The sequence below is a fragment of the Sesamum indicum genome, linkage group LG5 (genome assembly GCF_000512975.1).
Source record: "Sesamum indicum cultivar Zhongzhi No. 13 linkage group LG5, S_indicum_v1.0, whole genome shotgun sequence".
NCBI lineage: Eukaryota > Viridiplantae > Streptophyta > Magnoliopsida > Lamiales > Pedaliaceae > Sesamum > Sesamum indicum.
This window is the reverse complement of record NC_026149.1, coordinates 17,136,115-17,154,592: the sequence shown is the minus strand read 5'-3', so window position 1 is coordinate 17,154,592 and position 18,478 is coordinate 17,136,115. Positions and strand designations below refer to the sequence as shown.

The 18,478-nt window shown below is 35.3% G+C and overlaps 3 protein-coding genes across 7 annotated transcripts; 1 reads left to right on the top strand and 2 right to left on the bottom strand.

Annotated features, from left to right (window-relative positions):
- LOC105162835 (adagio protein 1-like) lies at positions 270-6,714 on the bottom strand. 2 transcript variants are annotated; one of them, XM_020693778.1, is made up of 3 exons: positions 6,095-6,233; positions 4,873-4,988; positions 270-2,281 (listed from the first exon to the last, which is right to left on the bottom strand). In XM_020693778.1, exons 2-3 carry the CDS (start codon positions 4,878-4,880, stop codon positions 673-675), a joined length of 1,617 nt encoding a protein of 538 aa, XP_020549437.1. In that variant the 5' UTR covers positions 4,881-4,988; positions 6,095-6,233; the 3' UTR covers positions 270-672. The 2 variants fall into 2 exon arrangements, with proteins under 2 accessions (XP_020549437.1, XP_011079284.1); XM_011080982.2 differs by lacking the exon at positions 4,873-4,988 and having other exon boundaries at positions 6,095-6,714.
- On the top strand, positions 12,329-15,783 carry LOC105162833. 3 transcript variants are annotated; one of them, XM_011080980.2, is made up of 4 exons: positions 12,329-12,659; positions 13,007-13,104; positions 14,860-14,924; positions 15,015-15,783. In XM_011080980.2, the coding sequence occupies exons 1-3, from the start codon at positions 12,413-12,415 to the stop codon at positions 14,911-14,913; spliced, it is 399 nt and encodes a 132-aa protein (XP_011079282.1). In that variant the 5' UTR covers positions 12,329-12,412; the 3' UTR covers positions 14,914-14,924; positions 15,015-15,783. The 3 variants fall into 3 exon arrangements, with proteins under 3 accessions (XP_011079282.1, XP_011079281.1, XP_020549697.1); XM_011080979.2 differs by having other exon boundaries at positions 14,860-14,928; XM_020694038.1 differs by lacking the exons at positions 14,860-14,924; positions 15,015-15,783 and adding an exon at positions 13,423-13,778.
- LOC105162834 (transmembrane protein 230-like) lies at positions 14,871-18,226 on the bottom strand. 2 transcript variants are annotated; one of them, XM_020694039.1, is made up of 3 exons: positions 17,812-18,226; positions 15,714-15,803; positions 14,871-15,062 (listed from the first exon to the last, which is right to left on the bottom strand). In XM_020694039.1, exons 1-3 carry the CDS (start codon positions 17,999-18,001, stop codon positions 15,049-15,051), a joined length of 294 nt encoding a protein of 97 aa, XP_020549698.1. In that variant the 5' UTR covers positions 18,002-18,226; the 3' UTR covers positions 14,871-15,048. The 2 variants fall into 2 exon arrangements, with proteins under 2 accessions (XP_020549698.1, XP_011079283.1); XM_011080981.2 differs by lacking the exon at positions 14,871-15,062 and having other exon boundaries at positions 15,448-15,803; positions 17,812-18,223.

The following is an 18,478-nucleotide window of genomic DNA, read 5'->3' as shown; positions in this document are numbered from 1 at the left end:
GGCGGATCGGGGCCCAGAAAAATTGCCGACTCTAGCTCCAATCAAAGTCCAACTCTTTACGCACAACACTTGTCCTCTACCATCAGGTATTCGTAATGTTACAAGTGCATATCCATCCTTAGAAAAATTGATTACTAAAAAAAAAAAACATAGCTCACTAGATTTCTTTTAATTGTCATACTCAAAGAATATCGGCTGGTGTAACAACTAACGACATGAATCATCAAGTATAACAAATGGAAAAGAACGACACGAATCACCAAACATGATAAAGGGAAAGAACCAAAAACATTGTAAAGCATACACACATTTCTCACTAATCTTTTCTGTTGTGTTTCTCCCAAGTTTCAACTTACAGAAACTGAAGCACAACACACAAAACATGATGTAACTAAGCTATATATATATATATATCATACCCTACAATTCTACCAAGTCTAGCAGCCTAGAGAGAGCTATTAGCTCGAGTGTTCCCATGAGCGCTACACGGAAAGTAGAAATTTATGTACCATTTTTGATCGTGCACATGGGCTGTTACAGCAGCGCAGGTAGAGCATTTCCAGAATGTAGAAACGGTCTCTAAGTAAAATGGTTGCTCTGGACGGTGTCAATTTCTTGAATTCAAAAGAATGGCTTTTCACATAGAAATTCCCAAATTGTTGTCATTCTTGCTCATACAACAGAGCTTGCTAACGATAGTTCGTGAATCTCACTGAGCATCCACTCTTCTCCAGTTTGACCTCCAAGAACTATAGCTCTTGTCCCACCAACAATGCATGTACTGTGTCCCCATGCAAATCTTGGAGGTCGCCCAGGTACATTTAGGATCCTCCACGTTGGCTTCTCTTCAGTGGGATCAAGTATGTAGAGCTGGGAAGCAGAGTGAAGGCCAGCCACAGAGCCACCAAAAACAAGGATTCTGCCACCAGGAAGACTCACTGCCACATGATCGAGTCGAGGAGGAGGAGCCATGCCGCCAGGATTTCCTGCACCGGGCATCCCACTTCCCGTAACACATCTCCAACCGGGTTCCTCCTCACTCAGATCCATGGTGAAAACATCGCTAGAACGGAACCGTAAAGGACCACTTTTGGCAAGACCTCCAAACATCAAAATTTTCCTTCCACCATAAACGGATAATGTGTGCCCCAAACGCGAAGGCGGAGTCCACGCAACAGGTATCTCTCGCCACACAGGTTTCTCCATAGACAGATCAAGCAAGAAGGTGTCACTCAAAAGCACTCCAGAATCTGCACAACCACCAGAGACTATAAGCTTAGTGCCATCAAGAGTGCATGAGCTATGCCAAGATCTAGGAAGTGGTGGAGCCAAGCTGGAGATTTCTCGCCAAGTAGGATGTTTGGCATCCAAGTCCAACACAAAGACATCATTGAGTAGGCCTTGTCTCCCGCAACCCCCAAACAGGACAAGATGAGAACCAACAAGAAAAGAAAGATTGTGGCCCCAACGGCCAGGAGGAGGAGAGCTCACTTTGACATGTTGCCACTCTGGATTAGTTGAGTTCAGGTCCAATACAAAAGTATCGTTCATGGGTTGCATGTTGACACCTTCGCCGCCAAAAAGAACCACACGGTTCCCAACAGCACATGCACTGAAATTGCAGCGAGAGGGTTCAACTGCACCTCCAACTGTTAATTTCCTCCATGCTGCGGCTTCAAGGGTCGTAAGTTCTCTTGCCAATCTACCCCACCCTAATCTTTTAGCACCAGGCACAGTCTCTAGCACCCGAGTTGTTTCACTACCCCAAGCATTTTGACATACCATTAGCCAAAGGTCTTCATTTTTTGTTAGCTCATATAGCCGGCGACAAACAGAGCCAACAGATGCAATATCCCTCGGTGTCAATCGTGAAAGTATCTTGAGAGCAAGAACTTCATCACTTAACTGCATTATTCCACAAACCCCACGGCTGACACTCCTAATCCCGTCTGAAGTTACTCCAATAGGAGAAATATTAAATCTAAACCTATCAGATGCTCTTACAGATTCCTTGGCAGAGGATCCTGGAAGTGGGCCTAGATCAAGATTTGCTTCTTTAAAAACTTGTATGCCAATTACATGTGTTATTGTTTCATCATCACCGTATATTGGGGTCATACGCAACCTATTCATCAGTGGAGATCCATCTTTTCTGAAGTTCAATAACTCCCCCTCAAACTCAATCCCTTCCTCGAGGCATCTTCTTATTTCAGCAACTACTGTCGGATTCACAAGAGGATGTCTTCTCTTGGCAAATGGGCCTCTGCATTGCAAGAAACGGCTGCAGCAATTTAAAAACAATCAAGCATGAGTAGGCTATTATATATGTCACCAGCGATCACATATAACCAACATAAAGCAGCGCCATCCCTTTTGGCGCATCAGTGATAATAGCCGAAGCTCCCTTAGGAAATTGCAGTAATTTATAGATAACAAGGAAAGGAAATAAAATCATCATTTGAACTCCTTTACAATGGTCACCAGGAAAGATAAAATCAGGTACAGCAAGAATATAATTCATCACCAATAACTTGAAGTTGAGATGTGAAATGTTGATTCATGGAATCTCAATTAAGCAGTAGCGAAAGCCTAAATTCCTGCTATGAAAAGATTCACCATTGATGAGAGCTGCCACAGTTGTTGACCGCTCAACTAGAAAAGATACAAGCTTCTAGAAACGTCATTCAAGTTCCAATTTACCCCAATCTCACATCAGTAGACGAACAAGTATCGAAGGATTTGTGTCTTCTTAATTAAGAATTATCATTCCTTACCTTTTTAGCCACAGTTAAGCAAAACAAAATGAGCACAATTCTTCATGCAGTGGACTGAGCTTTATCCTTCGTTCAGTGATACCCCTGATCCTTAACATCCTTAACCTTCTAATGAAATGTATAAAGAAAAACTAAATCTATAAGGAAGAATAACACGTGGAAACAAAGCATTGGACTGACATTATCAGAATAAAGACAGCATCATTTCTGCAACCACTACCTCAAGAAAGAAAGATTACTCTAATTTACAACATAAGACCAAAAGCCGGGCTAGCTTAAGCTATAGGCAAAGGAGGACTTTTATATGACACTTGCTACTTGCGTTGAGAAACATTTAAACTGAATCCAATTAAATAAAACATAACCTCCTACGGCACCTTAATACATTACCACCAAAAATTAAGTTAAAGCATATAAAATAAAAAACAACCAGCAAAACTTTGATCGCAAAGTTGCTATCTGTAAAAAGGATAGAAATTCTTCTCAAATCAAAATCTCATATATTAGGCCATAGAAAAAAAAAACGAACTTTTATCCAAAAATAGCCTGAGTGTTAGAAGGTAACTCATCCACGAGTAGCAAAAGCGAACTATCAATATATGCCAGATTCTGCAAAATGTATATGAAAACAGTACTAACATATCAAAAGGTACTAGCTTGTCCTAACAAAGCTGCTTTAACTGGGACATCTACTGCAAGTAGGACATGTACTGTGGCTGTTTGTTGAAGAAACGTCACAGGAGAAAACCACCACCAAAGTATTAAATTTAAATTATTTACAAATATATAGAGTGGCTTTTCTTAATCGAGGAACTTATGACAGAAAAACAATGATAATGTACCGGGAATTAAAACAGTACCATTATTGTCCAATATACAGCTAGAGTACTTCCCCTACATAACACCTACCTTCAACTTAAACTGGTTTCTACTTGTTTTTTGGATTGACAGAAAACACATGACGAGACATGGAGTACATATCAGTTCTGGGAGAATGGCAACTCTTCTCCAACTCCCTTTTGTTCTCCTATGTTACTAGTTTTGACTTAATCAAATATTTCTTGTGGCACAAACTAATACTTTCTCGATTCACTCATTGCCCAATTGCAATATAAAAATAAGTGGAACTCTACCTGTGTGCAACTGCTGCTGCTATAACCACCTCGCAAGCCAGTGAAAATATGTGAGATGTGAGACTGACAAGGCATCTTAATGTGCTTTCTTAATTCTTGAACAAAGTCAAACAAGAATCTGAGAACTTTTTTTCTTTATCGTTTGTAAATTTCTGAAAAATAAATTAAAATAATCCGATTTATTCAAGAAAATCTCTGTTGTGAATGATCACCACTTCTTTTAACCACAATGGAAACCATAAACAACTTCAGGTAATAAAGAAAAAAGGCATGATACATATAGCGAGGAGTTCTGATAAAATCTATTATGTTAATTTTAGGCATTCCAAGATCAATTAGTCAATGATTTACAAACTAACACATAATTCATATTAGAAAATGAGTCTAGCAACACTCCCTTAAAAATAGTATATCAAGAATATAATGCAGCAACTGCTTTAGGAATTGCATCAACCATTATCCGCAGAAACTGGAAAAAATTTAAACAGCAACCCTGATAATGTCAGTCTCAGTCAACTTTCTAGGGTGCCTAGATAATTATCTTCAGATATGAGGAAATCAAGTAAAATGAGATGCATTCCATATGTTTCTAATGCTTGAGTTTCACTCAATTAAAGCCATATAAAAACTGAAATTTGTCAGCTACCATGATAGACGTATGAAAGTCAGTTCATTAAAAGCATGCATGTAATAAGATTTCCTTCACTTGTTCTCCATTGTAACCAAAGAAAAAAACTTGAAGCGTGTATATAGGCCTACACACTGCAGTGCAACAATGACTTTACAATTACAAGAACTTCAGAAAGCTGCTCTTATGTCAAGTATTTTTCTTAACCATATGCTGCAAGCCATAAGCACTAAACAGAAAAGCACTACTAGGATATATGAGAGCTGTTTATGGCAAAACTATGATAACATGAAGGAAAACTCAGTCTCAAACTTTTAAATATCTAATGTGGCCAAACCTCAGCATAAATGACTTGGTCGCAAACACATTTCCTGAAGTCAAGAGAAACTGTATACATTTTCTTCAGATCTTCAACCCTTATCTTGCACTGATTAACATTAGCTCGTGATGTTTCTATGGAAGAAAAAAGAAGGATCAGTGCCCCTGTCCTAAATTGAATTACTTTATATCCTACAATTTCCACAAACAATAATGCCCCGCCAACATAGTTAGGAAATTAAAATTCAGAAACATAAGAGAAAGGCCCACTTTCAATTCAATTCTGACTCAAAGTTCCATGCCAATTCGAAACAAGGCAATTGCTGGGGAGGATACGACAACCCATGTTTCCTATTTACAGTTTACAATTGTATTTCTTAATTAGTACGAAATCAGGTTTGAAGCGCACTTTCTACGCTAAACCCAAACTGAGGTTTGTTGTTAATCTAGGGTCTACCACTATTCTACACAGCCACCATGCGAACCCACCTGAAGCCAGTTAACTTGGGTAATTGCAAGTCAGGCTCGGTATCACTGCAGTGGTCACGCAGCAGTTTGAGGAGCAAAAAGTATGATTAATAAGGTAAAAGCAAAAAGAGACTCTAAAGTATGAACAGTCTGCGAGAGACAGCATGAGAGTGAAAGAGAATTCAAGATGAGGAAGACTGACAGTAAGATCCTTAGAGCAAAACAGCATGAGATGAGAAAAGGGAAATCCTGATTTCATAATCTTCATTTTCAAATCGTACATATTTGGTCACATGATCAGTTTGGAGGTGGCACCCTCCAACCTAAAAACCCAAACCTAGCAAAGATTGTTACTAGTTGAAATGTCCTCTACCAAGAAGCAAGAGCCATTTTATCTATCAGGTAGTCAGACAAGAAATTGAGGAATGACTAAATTGTAGCTGAATGATTGCCATCCAACAATGGCTTGACCAAAAAGAAGACACGAAATACAGAATAGCATGACCCTGGACTCTGTCAATTCCGCCTATTTTCTTCCATAAACACAATACAAGAAAAGCCGATTTCAATCGCGCATGCTCTAGCCCACGCAATGTCCTATGTCAGATAGTAGAGTCGAGATAATCCATGCAAAAGGTCCCAACCAACCCTCAATTGCCACAAAACCCCAGGATTCTTCAAAACAAATATTTCAACCACAAAAGCCCTTTCGTCCACACATCAAATGGTACAAGATAAAGCAAACAAGAAACGAAGTTGAAGAAAACACTAACCAATTACGTCCAAGAACTTCCTCCGCCCGATACCCAGTAACCATCTCAAACACGGAATTAACGTAAATAATGGGATGGTCCGGCTCCAAAGCATCCGCAACAACAAACCCACACGGCGCGGGTTGCAGCAGCGTGTCCACAGGGAACGGCAGTTGTCCTCCACCACTCTTCCTCAACAAAAACCCTAACCCTTCTCCAACCTCCTCCTCCTCCTCCTCCTCCTCCTCGGCGCCGCTCAGATCAGACTCCGAGTTACTATCCCACTCCATCACACCTCAGTTCCGATAAAACACAGCTCTCTCTCACCCCATAACAAAATCAAACAATACAGCAGCAAATAATTCAGGGGTCTAGGGTTGGCAGAAATTGGGTTTTCAGGGTGGGAAATGAGTGGACGAGATGATGGGTTTAGCGTTTAGGGGGTTAGTTTTAGCAAGAAAAAAACAGAGGGACCAATCTAGAGAGAATGTTCTGCACAACACACCGCCTTCAGGGACAAAATGGGGAAAATGAAAATTGCTGGTATGGTGAATGGTGGTTATATATATATCTTACCTGGACTGAGGAAGATAACGTTACGACGCCTCTTTTCTTTTTTTCTTTTGACTTTTGCAAACATATATCAAAATCACACCTCTCTCTCTCTCTCTCTCTCTCTCTCTCTCTCATTTTTTTCTTTTTTTGGTTGGTCGGAGAGTAAATTTTGTTTCAACATCTCGAGAACACAGAGCTTGTTATTTTACATGAAAAATATATTTTAGGATGGTCGATTTACTATTTTATGTAAGTATTAATTTGGGTCGATAATTTAAATTATTTATCAAATAATTCGAATGTGGTATTTTTTGAGACATAAAAATAAAGAAAATCGCTAGGTTTACTTAGTAGTCCTAACAAAAACCCTTCAATACTTAAATTAGTTCGAGAAATCAGAAGAAATGCGATAAATTGGTGTGCGAGTAATAAAAAGGACGCACCATTACTAGGCATAGTTTGATGTAGGTTGCGCGAAATCAGGATCTTCTGGTCGGATCGTAGAGTTTGGGTCGTCAAATCCTTCTTTCGAACTACCTATAGTGGATCCTGAGAACAAAACAAACGTGAGACTAGCCGAGTAGCCCTCGGCGATGGCCCTCCGATGCTTAAGTTAGAAAAGTGGGGTCGAAAATAGGATAATGAGATCGAATGAGAGCTCAAATATGGAGATAAAATGATATGATGAAAACGTATTTGAATAATCATAAATAAGGCTATTTATAATTGTACGGTACCCTCTACGTATGCGACACGTGGCCCCAATGAAAGCGAGCCACGTCATCCTCTGTAAAAGCCTGCTGCCGCCGCTTCTGTACCTGCACACTGGGCCCCACACGCGCAGTCATAGAATACAGGAAAAGGTGCTGAAAAATATAGGGGTATTTTGGTAATTATATAACTTCCCTTATCATAGTTGGTATTTATAAGGGTAAATGTCCATATTTTTTATATCCACGTAGCATCATCCCTACCTCCCAAGTATAGTCAATGGCCCTAATTCTGGAACGTTGGTCGTGTTGGGTCAGGGCGTAACCGGACCCAAAATGGAGAACTCGCATATCTTGGGACAGGGGGTTATTTTGATCTTTTTTAGTATTGAGTCAGATATATCCCCATTAAATGTATTATTGCTGGTGATGCTCAAATTTAAATAATGTCTCAACAAATTTCAAGATACAAATATTTTGGTTAGGTTTGCTTTTTTACCTTTCATTCTATAATTTGAGATGAAAGGAGAAGTAAATAACACAACTTTGTTGTTTGATTAGTACACAGTAAAATAAAATTATTTAAAAAAGATATATTTGATCATAAAATATCTGATAGACAATACACACATATGTATAGTCATGCACTAGTATAATAAAGGCATTGGTCTCACTTTTATGTCACTTGATGTTTCGATACTTATATAGAGAAAGTGAAAGGAACAAAAAATCTACCATTATTAGTCGTCATGACATGTTGTTACTGTGTGTATATAATTAATAAATTTTATATTTTAAAATTAATAAAAATAAATTGAGAGCTAGTGATTCAAACATACTATACACTTCACGAGTTATAAATCTTTTGTTTTTCAGTCAAATCTTGTCTTTTAAAGTTCCTTTTTACAACGATACAAAGTGATATTTACACTACTCGAAATATTATTTGCCCTTTGATTGGGCTTTTTTTTCATAAAAAATATATATTATAAATAAAAATAAAATATATAAATTAACACATGATATTTCATTAAAAAATAAATACATTAAGAAAATAAAACTAATTTAAGGGTATTGTCAAAAAAAAAAAAAGAAAATAGTTCCATAATGTCAAAAATTATTAATTTTTGAGCGAAAAATACTTTTTTGTTAAATATTAGTATATATATATATATATAATTCTTACTTGGGTGAAAATTACAGTGAATTTAATCACATTTTGTTTAAACTTGATCCGGGTCAAAATCCACACAATCTCCTTGGTCAAGCGAACTGGTCTTCCAAATGGTTCGAGATCGCTACCTCTCTCAGACTAGTGATTGGGTCCTGATTGTTAGGCTTGCTGGGGTGGCCCTTAGCTAAAACCCTCTGATGCTTAAGTCAGTGTAGTTTTGAGGTCGTGAAAGCAGGTTGCTAATGAGCTGGAGAGCCGAAGTGACCAGAAAGTAAAGAGTGGTAACGTGGGCGACCCCTTAATGCACTGACTATGGAGTATTTATAGAGAAAAACTGGGGGTCTGGTTGGTCCGATGCGCGTCCTCCATTTGTCTAGGGTTGTGAGCCGACCCGGACGAAAATGCGCAAATCCTTCTGGCGAACTTGTAATTTCGTGCCCTTCCAGGGACAAATTGGTCTTTTTCTTAATAAATTAGGGTTTTACCCCATCAAAACTGAATATCTAAAAATATAAAACTAATATCAACATATAATGCATAATTTTCAAGTAGCTCTTTCTTTGGCATTTATTTCCAAAAAGAAAATAAATGAAAATACTTGTTATAATAAAATGTTTTCAAAGAAAATAAAATATCCAAAAGCGTGGATATGATGAATGAAAATTATCAGCGTGGGTTCTGGTGGGGCATTAGCGACTTAAGCATCCTCTTTTCATGCATCACAAGATGGGGAACATAAAGATATTTTCCCAATGATATATAGATAAAAAAAATATATTTTGTAGTATTAATTGATTTTTTTTTATTTAAGTTAAATTTGGATGGTATTGTCTCTGATTACTATCACGGGCCGAGACATATTTTCAGAACCATAAGCCGTTTATTTAAGATAAATTATAGGTAGTTTCATGACTTCTAATCACCATCATAGATCAGGACATTCGTCCAGGCCGTTTACAAAGTTCCTAAAAGTTAGAGTTAAATGCAATTTACCCCTGTAATATTTGAATGAACAAATACCTCTATGTGAAAAACGAATCAGCAAATTACTCTTATGTGTTTGAAAAATCAAGCAAATTACCCCCTATCAGTGCTTTAGATAGGAGGATAATTTGCTTTGTTTCCAAAACACAGGGGGTAATTTGCTATTTTATTTTTCACATAAATTTTTTTGCTTATTTCTCATATCACATAAGGATAAATTGTATTTTCCTGTTAAAAATTATTCAACAACACAAACCGTCACATTGATAAATCGAATTCACAATCATGAATATTAAGATTTTAAAGATTTGATAAAGGTAATCTATTAAATAATTATATGATAAGTTAATTAAAAATATTTTTTAAAAAAAATATAATCTTGTAATGCAAGAATGCTCGAGTACATAGTACGTGTTTTATGTTGTAGCCTCATGAATTTGGACAAAAAGATTAGAGTCGAATGATAACGACAGTAAGATAAATTAAAAGAATAAAAAATATATTTATTATTAAATTATATATATATATTAAATTGTCAACTCACTTTAGGGGGATATGATTATTTTCATGTCTTGTATATATATTTTTTTTAAGAAATGATTATTATATAAATAAATCAATTTGATTAATAAACTCATATTATAATAAATTTATATTAAACAAGATAAATGATTATTTATAAATTATTCACATTAAGTGAGATAGACATACACACGTATGGTGGGGTTCAAGCTCATTATCTCGAACTGAATGGGGGACTTCAGTCTCAATCATTAAATTAAGACATTATTGGTTCATGTCCTGTACTTAACAGGAGCATTCCATATTGAAAAGGGACAAGGAATTTGAATGATATAAGAGGTTCAAAGTTTTGATCACTTGAGGGATCGTATCCGTGGAATTTGCATGGGGATAAATGCATATTTGGTTCTCAAATATATCACTAATGCGATTTTGGTTCTCAAATAATTTAATATTACAATTTTGGCCCTTAAACCTTTACTTTTTTAGTACTTTGGTCCTTCCGTTAATTTTTTCATTAAACTTAACAGAAAATTCATTTAAAGTGGAAAAATTGCTATTTTCCTCACATTTTGAGGTGTTTCCAAATTATAATCCAACGCATTCATTTTTTCTATTTTTTTTAAATTTTAAAAGAGAATAAACCAAAAAAATTCAATTTAAGCAACAAATTTTCTACATAATCTTAACAAAAAATTGTCAATAATAGGAAATTTATCAATAAAATTTAGAAAATTTTTTGTTTAAATTTATTTTTTTGGGTTTATTCTCTTTTGAAATTTGAAGAAAATTAAAAAAATAAATGCGTTGGATTACAATTTGAAAAAACCATAAAATGGGAGGAAAATAGCAATACTTTTCACTTTGAATTTTCCATTAAGTTTAATAAAAAAGTTAATGGAAGGACCAAAAGTGCCAAAAAAAGTAAAAGTTTGAGGACCAAAATTTAAATTTTTTATTAGTTGAGGATCAAAATTGAATTAATAACTATATTTGAGGACCAAAAATATATTTATCCCGATTTGCATGATGTAAGAGGTTCAGAGTTTCACTCACTTAAAAGGAGCGTATAATCATGGACGCATGAATGAGGATTCTGATTAAAGTAGAGAATGCCTTGTAATTTGTAGCACGAAGCAATCGATGCCCCGTTGGACGAGATACTCTCCACTTTGGCAATGTATCACTGAAAAATGAATATTTTTTTACGCTTGTAAGCTACTCAAATTTGTTTGTCTGCAACTTATATATGATGCTTTGTTGCGCGCCAACATCGTTTGGATAAAAAGCATTTGATTGTGATAGACGAGTACACGCTACATCATGTAACACATTATGTGAGAAAGAAGTCATATACCCTTCCCGTATCTCTCCTTTCGGGGACTTATGATGCAAAGTGTGTATTTCTATTTTGTATCACGTCGAGATAAGGAATTTATTGCTCATTGCTAATATTTACACTCATACCCCTTTTGAAAATTTACCAGTTACACCCGACCCTTCTTCCACTAAGGCTTTGACAAAAGATATTGACGTTATAAAAAATATACTAATATTTTCAATTATCAGGGAGTAAATATAATATATATAAATAAAGTAAAAAAAGAATATAATTGTAATAAATATTGTTTCTAATAATAGCCATTGTTTGATATATTACAAAAAAATATTAAATTAGGAAAAAATTAAAATTTAATATAATTTTTTTTATTGACGTTAGCATTTTTTATATAAATCCTAATGGAAAAAGGTTAGATATAAATGAATTTTTTTCAAAAGAAGTATAAGTGTGATTTTAATTTTTTTTTTGAGAAAAAGTACAATTCAAATTAAATTGGGTCTAAATGTAATTAACCGATTCTTTATGAGCAGAAAAAAATAATATGAAATAGTAAATTATATAATATAAATTCAATAAAGAAGTGGGAGTTGGAAAAAAAAAATTAAACATCATTATCGACGAATAAAAATTACTATAAAATAATAATTTTCCTAAAAAAATTCCCTCACATTCCAATAACAATAAATAAATATTGGAAATTAAAGAAAAAAAAGAAATAAAGAAATGTTATTATCGAAGAGGCAGCGGAGGGAGACAAAGATTTGGGCCATGCCAACACTGGATGACGTGTCATTACACCTGTATTCCCCAAATTAACCCTAACAAACATTGGAAATTACAGTCCCATTTATAAGTGTACCCCAAGCAACCCCTTGCTCCACTCTTCACACTCTCTCTTCACACATACACACACCACACACAGTAGAAACAGAACCTGATATGTGTGTGTTTATGAGAGAGAGAGAGAGAGAGAGAGAGGGAGGGAGGGAGGGAGGGAGAGAGAGAGTGTGAGAGATTTGCTTGTTTTTTCAATTGATTAGTTAGATTGAAAAATGCCAATGAAGAGTGAGCCATCGACGCCGCCGCCGCAGATCGGCAAGATCGGGCCGTACACCGTGTTTGTGACTCCTCCGGCGACGCCCAGTCCCCGTACGGTACCGGAGTCGCCTAGTAAAATCGCTCCGGTTGAGACGACGCCGGTTGAGCGTCCTCCGGTTATGGCTCCTCCAGCTCAATTCTATAAGGAAAAGCCATCTTCTTTTGGTTTCTTCTGGGGCGCCGTTGCCAAGGTTCAAAACGGTATCGTTTTAGTGAATCCTTTTTTATACTCGAGGACTATACATACATCATAAATTTTTTAAGAAAATTGCTAAGTGGATAATTTTTTTTATAACTTTTCAAAATCTTTTATCCTCCTTGTCTAATTTTTTATTTTTTTAAAGAAAGGAAAAAAAATACAAACTTGACAATTCCAAAACTACATATCCAAGAATTACGTTATTTTATAAAATATTAAGGGTGTTTATAATTTTTTAAATAAATATTAATAATTATGTCGAAGGCATGAAAGTTTGATGTAATATACCCATAAAATAAATTATATAATTTGTGTATGAATGGAGTTTGTGTTGGATTGATTGTTTCAGCACATGCAAGTTTGGATGAGCATGTGGCGTATTGGTTTGGTTTGAATCAGTCAAAGTATCAGTGGGCATTAGATGATTACTACGAAAACAACCAGAAGGTAATAAGATTTCTTCTTTAATATGTTGTTGTCTCTGTGTCTTTGTTTGTGTGTGTGTGTGTTTTGAGTTTTGTTTGCATTTCTTGCTACTGACTTTGATCCTCTACTAATCATGTTTGCTACTAAGCATGATTAGACTTATAAAACAAAGAGCAAATCAGTTGTGAGGAAATTTGAGAAAATTATGGTACTTCTTGTCTGTTTCTTTGAGTGTCCTGTTCTTTGAACATTTGGAAGGGGATACTTGACAATTGCACTTGAAGGTGAAACATAGGATGTGACTTGGGAAAAGTTGAGAATGTAAAGGATGTGAAACAGGTTTGTTTCCTTTCTCATGCATACAAGCATGAGGAGTGTGTGTTGATATAATCAGAGGGATTCATGGAATTTGAGATTGGCTGCTGGAACATCCAGGTTGAATATGCACTTCATTAGGACAACGTCCGATGATGGAGAGATGGTTCGATGAATCTGTATGAGAATTTTGATGTAAATGTCTGTGACTAGGATCCTTGATTAGTAATTTAGCAACGAAGATGTGATAGGACAACTTACTTTCATACAAAGTATGTTGGATCTTCACTTCCATTATAAGAAATGGATGACCTGCTTTGCGGTAATTGTAATTGTCATGGCCAAAAATGAAAAAGGAATAATTACGGTACACTTTCTAACCTATAGTTTATTTACAAAAGTTGTCCTTGTTAAAAATATACATATATCTATTAAAAATATCAACATCATTTACGCAAATCATCCTTACTTTTTGGAAAATACACATGCACCCCTGGAAACATCAATATCATTATAGTAGAGTAGCTACCCTTATTTTTGGGCTAATCACGATGGTTCTGTAATCATGCAAAAGATGAGGGTGGTTTATGTAAATAAATAATAGATTAGGGTGTTAAAATATAAGGGGTAATTACACTCCCTTTCCTAAGGTTTGGTATAATTATATGTAGACTTCCTGTGGTTTTGGAAAACTATATTTACTATCCATGAGATTTGCTTCCGTATAACAAATAAGTCCGATGTTTGGTGTAAATATACGTAAACCTCATGTGGTTTGAAAAATTCTACACTCTAAGGTTTGCTTCCGTCTAACAAATAAGTCTATATGTTGGTCAAAATTTACCAAATTTGATGATCTTAACAAAAAAAATTAGATAAAAAATTCATATTTACTTCCGATTGATTTATTATTCATTTATTACAGGTCAAATAAATTTTTTAGTGACCAAATTATCCTTGTATATATCCACACGTTAATGCATATGGAGAGGTATATCTTAACCAGTACATGGGTGGTTTAGTCACAAAAATTTTGTTGGACTGCAAGTAGATAATAAATAATCGAGGGTAAATATTGAGTTTCATTGTCAACAAATTTGGTGAATTTTGACAAATAGATGAACTTATTTGTTATACAAAAGTAAATTTTATGAATATTAAAGCAGCGCAATGACTAATGCTTTGACCATAAGTAAACTGAACGCATATGTCGATCAATTGTGGTCGATAACTCAAATTTGTATATTGATTTGTTTCACTATGGTTAATAATATTGATTTACCGAAAACTTTAAACCATATTCACTGTGGTGCAAGAAATAATCCATTTTCCTGTAGTGTTCTGTTGAAGTCAGTATGGAAGTGATGAACAATGTTTGCGATCCTATTGCTTTTGCTTGGATATGATTTGTCTAACATGCATATATGAATTGGTCTAATATTTGTGAATTTTCGACTGCAGAACCCAACAGAAACAAAAACACAGGTTAAATCAAGCAAAGCAGAGAGCGTATGATATCCTTACAGGCAGGTAATAATTATACTTTATAATTTCCTCTTTCCTAACCATATGTTTCTTTCATGGAACTTTGTCGAAGTTCGGACACCATTTTCCAGGGTCTCTTTCAAGGCGGAAAAGCTGCTAAAGGTATTATGTTCCTGAGCCTGGGAAAAACAAAGCATAGATTTCTGACTGTTGTGTACTGAGGAATTTTGTTTCATGTATGCTTAAAGATGCCATTATTATTATTTTGTAAATGAGTAATATTTTGCTCTTATAAACATTTACTCTGTAACTTTCAAATGTCAATGCTAAACCCAAATTGCAAAAGCAGCAGAATACAATTCCCTCGAGCAGGCAAGTTCATGAACCAACACGCTTCAAGACCCTATATTCAAGTGTCGGAAACAAACATTTTACATCCTAATCCATGATCCCTACAACATTTGCAGTAGTAAACAGATCTGCTGGAAATTAGAAGATGCAAAAAAGCCTTGATATATCCAAGTCAAAATCATCTTTGAAGATGCCTATGTGAGTTGATGAAAGTAATCAAACAACACAACATCCATTGAGATTCAATTTAATGCATCTGTCTATACAGGAACAGAACTATACTCAGACGTGTACATTGTCCCGTGTACTGTTTATTATTTACAAGCACATAGGTAGGAGCTGAGAAATAACTGAAGAGAAATTAGTATAAAAGACATAAGTAGAAAGGAGCGACACTCAGCTCAAATGATGTATGTATGTACATTATTTTGCGTTTGCCAAACATGTCTAGACTGGAGGTATGTTGGAAAAGGAGAAACCTTTGTAGCCCTGGTAAGCATAGTAGGCAATCCGTGTGTAGTAGAACCCAGGAATAAATAGAACTCCGCCCAGTATAGCGAAAAATAGCCCTGAGTAATAGCATTAGATTAAAAGAAACTAAGAATGGGGGAAGTCGAATAGCTGATGGTAAGGGGTGTTGGAAATAGAAATACAATGCATGAAAAGAGAAAAAAAAAAAAAAAGTCAAATCCAATCTGAAAATCAAAGTAGGCAAAACCCCCTAAACGAAAAGGAAAAAGAAAATAGAGTTTGAGAGTCGCTTTAACATTTTGAGAAAGAAGCATCTAACTCCCCTCTACCTTGTTGTGTTCTTCAGTCGTGCAATTTGTGGCTAATTTTCATCTTTTAGAATGAATATTGTCTATTTTGCACTTATTTAGTAACTATAAATCCCAAATATTCAACTATTGCTTAGTTATGTTTTCTCTCCAACATCAACATACCTTATTTTTGGGCATGTTGGGGTTGGAGAGAAATCAAAACTAGGTGCTGGTTGAATATTTGAGCTCTTATAGTTGGTGAATAAGAGAAAAATAGATAATATTGAACCCAACCATAAAAACTAAATGCAAATTGAGCGATTGACGAACACAACACCGGGAAAACGAGTTAAATGCTTCTTTTTCAAAATATTAAGGTGCTTTTTTGACATTTTTTTTCAGTTTATGGGAGTATTGTACCTATTTCAATTTTCACAAGAGGTAGTCTGGATTTAGCCCACAAAAAAAAAAAAAACAACAACAACAACATGAGAGAAATGATAAAGCAAGAACATTGATTTTAACATAGTTAAGAGATGATTCCTTGTACATACGGCCACCTATAAACAATATGTAACTAGAGTGCCTATCAAAAATTGATGTAGGATCAAACTCCAAACTCCAATGAAGGTAGAAGAAAACCAAGTTGTCTAAGGCAATGACAAAATCTGTGCCATGACACCTTCTCATAAAGGGTGCCCAACAATTTGTTCCCAGCAAGAACTTCTCATTCAAATGACAGATGAAAAACAGACAACAAAAGTCCAACTGACAAAGGGAAAATTTCTAGTTAGAGTAGAACTGTCATATTCAACTTAACATGTGTTGTGCAGTTTGTCCAAAGTTTGCTCACATGTTGTAGTAAAAGAAAGACAAGGAATAAAGGCAAGTTTAGTACTCTAGGTTATATGCATGATATCCACTGGCTGATAATGGTAGAAGATGCAGTTTTTGTTCACACTGATGAAGGTCATTTGATTTTACAAAGAATAATGTATGGGTTTTGGACAACCTTGTGTTCTCTCTTTTACCAAAAAGAACCTCATATGTTGTATCAATCAACTAATTTTTCATCATTGTAATAAAATCAATATGGTTCCTCAGCTCCATTTGAACTTATAGAACTAACCCTCAAAATTTATCAACATCCTATCCTTTTTCTCCCTTCCAATTCTCTGCATTTAGCTACAAACTATTCTTAGCGCACTTTGAAAACAAGCCATTCTGTCTGAGAAACGATGGAATCATGCCATAAGGTTAATTTGTCTCGCATAGGACAGCAGAAAACTAATTGCTTTCTTTATTTTCATCTTTCAATTGTCGAAACAACAGCATAAAACATTCGGAGTGTGTGCTTATATTTTTATAAAACACATAGTTCAACATATCTTAATTTTTCATTTATCTTACACTAATATTAGAAACACTAAAAACGACAAAACAGACATCTCTATTTTTTCTCACTCTATCTACCAAAAGCAAATAAAAATACCTTAAAAATAGAACTAAACAGGGCATTTGTATCCTTAATGTTTCATATCATGTTATGTATTAACCTCATTATCCAGCATTAGAAACTGATGTTTCTTCCTTCACCCTGAATCGCACCCCCAATTTTCAGCAATAATATAAAGATCAACACAACTTCAATTCTTGCTAGTTCCTTATTTCAATTGTCAAATTGCATCAGCAACAATCATCGATAACCTAACAAAAAGTGTGAACCTTTGCCAATCATATCTCTATTCACTATAAAAATCGAATTTTTAACTCATTAAAGCGGATCAAATAATTCGAATCAATAAATAAATAATACCATGGGCGCGGTCGCCGCCGACTTTATTGACGGCCATGGCAATGCCGGCGACGATTCCAAACGCGCCGAACACAAAGAGAGCAACGGCAAGAGAAATCTCCTTGGTTGGGGGCTTGTTTTTCACCGCGTACGAGGTCTCCATCATCATGTCCTCGTCCGATATCGAAAACGCGTGATCCACATACGCCATTGTTTCTTCTTCCACAGATTTTTGATGGGCTTTTTTTCCCAACTTTTCTCTCTCTTCCTTCTGGGATTCTTGAGGGGTTTTGGCGGTGGAGCAGAAAAGGCTGGTAGAAATGGGAGGAGGGATGGGGGTAAGATGAGAGAGTCTTTTCAGTAGAGCACAGAAAGAACAGTCGTCGGTGAGAGTAGGAGTAGTGCCATTGACGTCTGTACGAGAAGGGTTTAAAGCGGGACACTTGTTCCAAATTTTCTTTCTTTCGCTTTATCCAATAATTATTTTTTTATTTTATAATTAGAATAAATTAGATCAAATTCTTTTGAGTTTTGATATAATTATAAATATCTGTTTGAAAAATAATGATCAGTATTTTATTATTTTAAAAATCGTCTAACAATTAGTTTAATTTTTAATTTTTTTAGATTTTCATCTATTTTTTATAACGAACGGAGCAATGTCCTTATGCATTATAATTTTACTTAT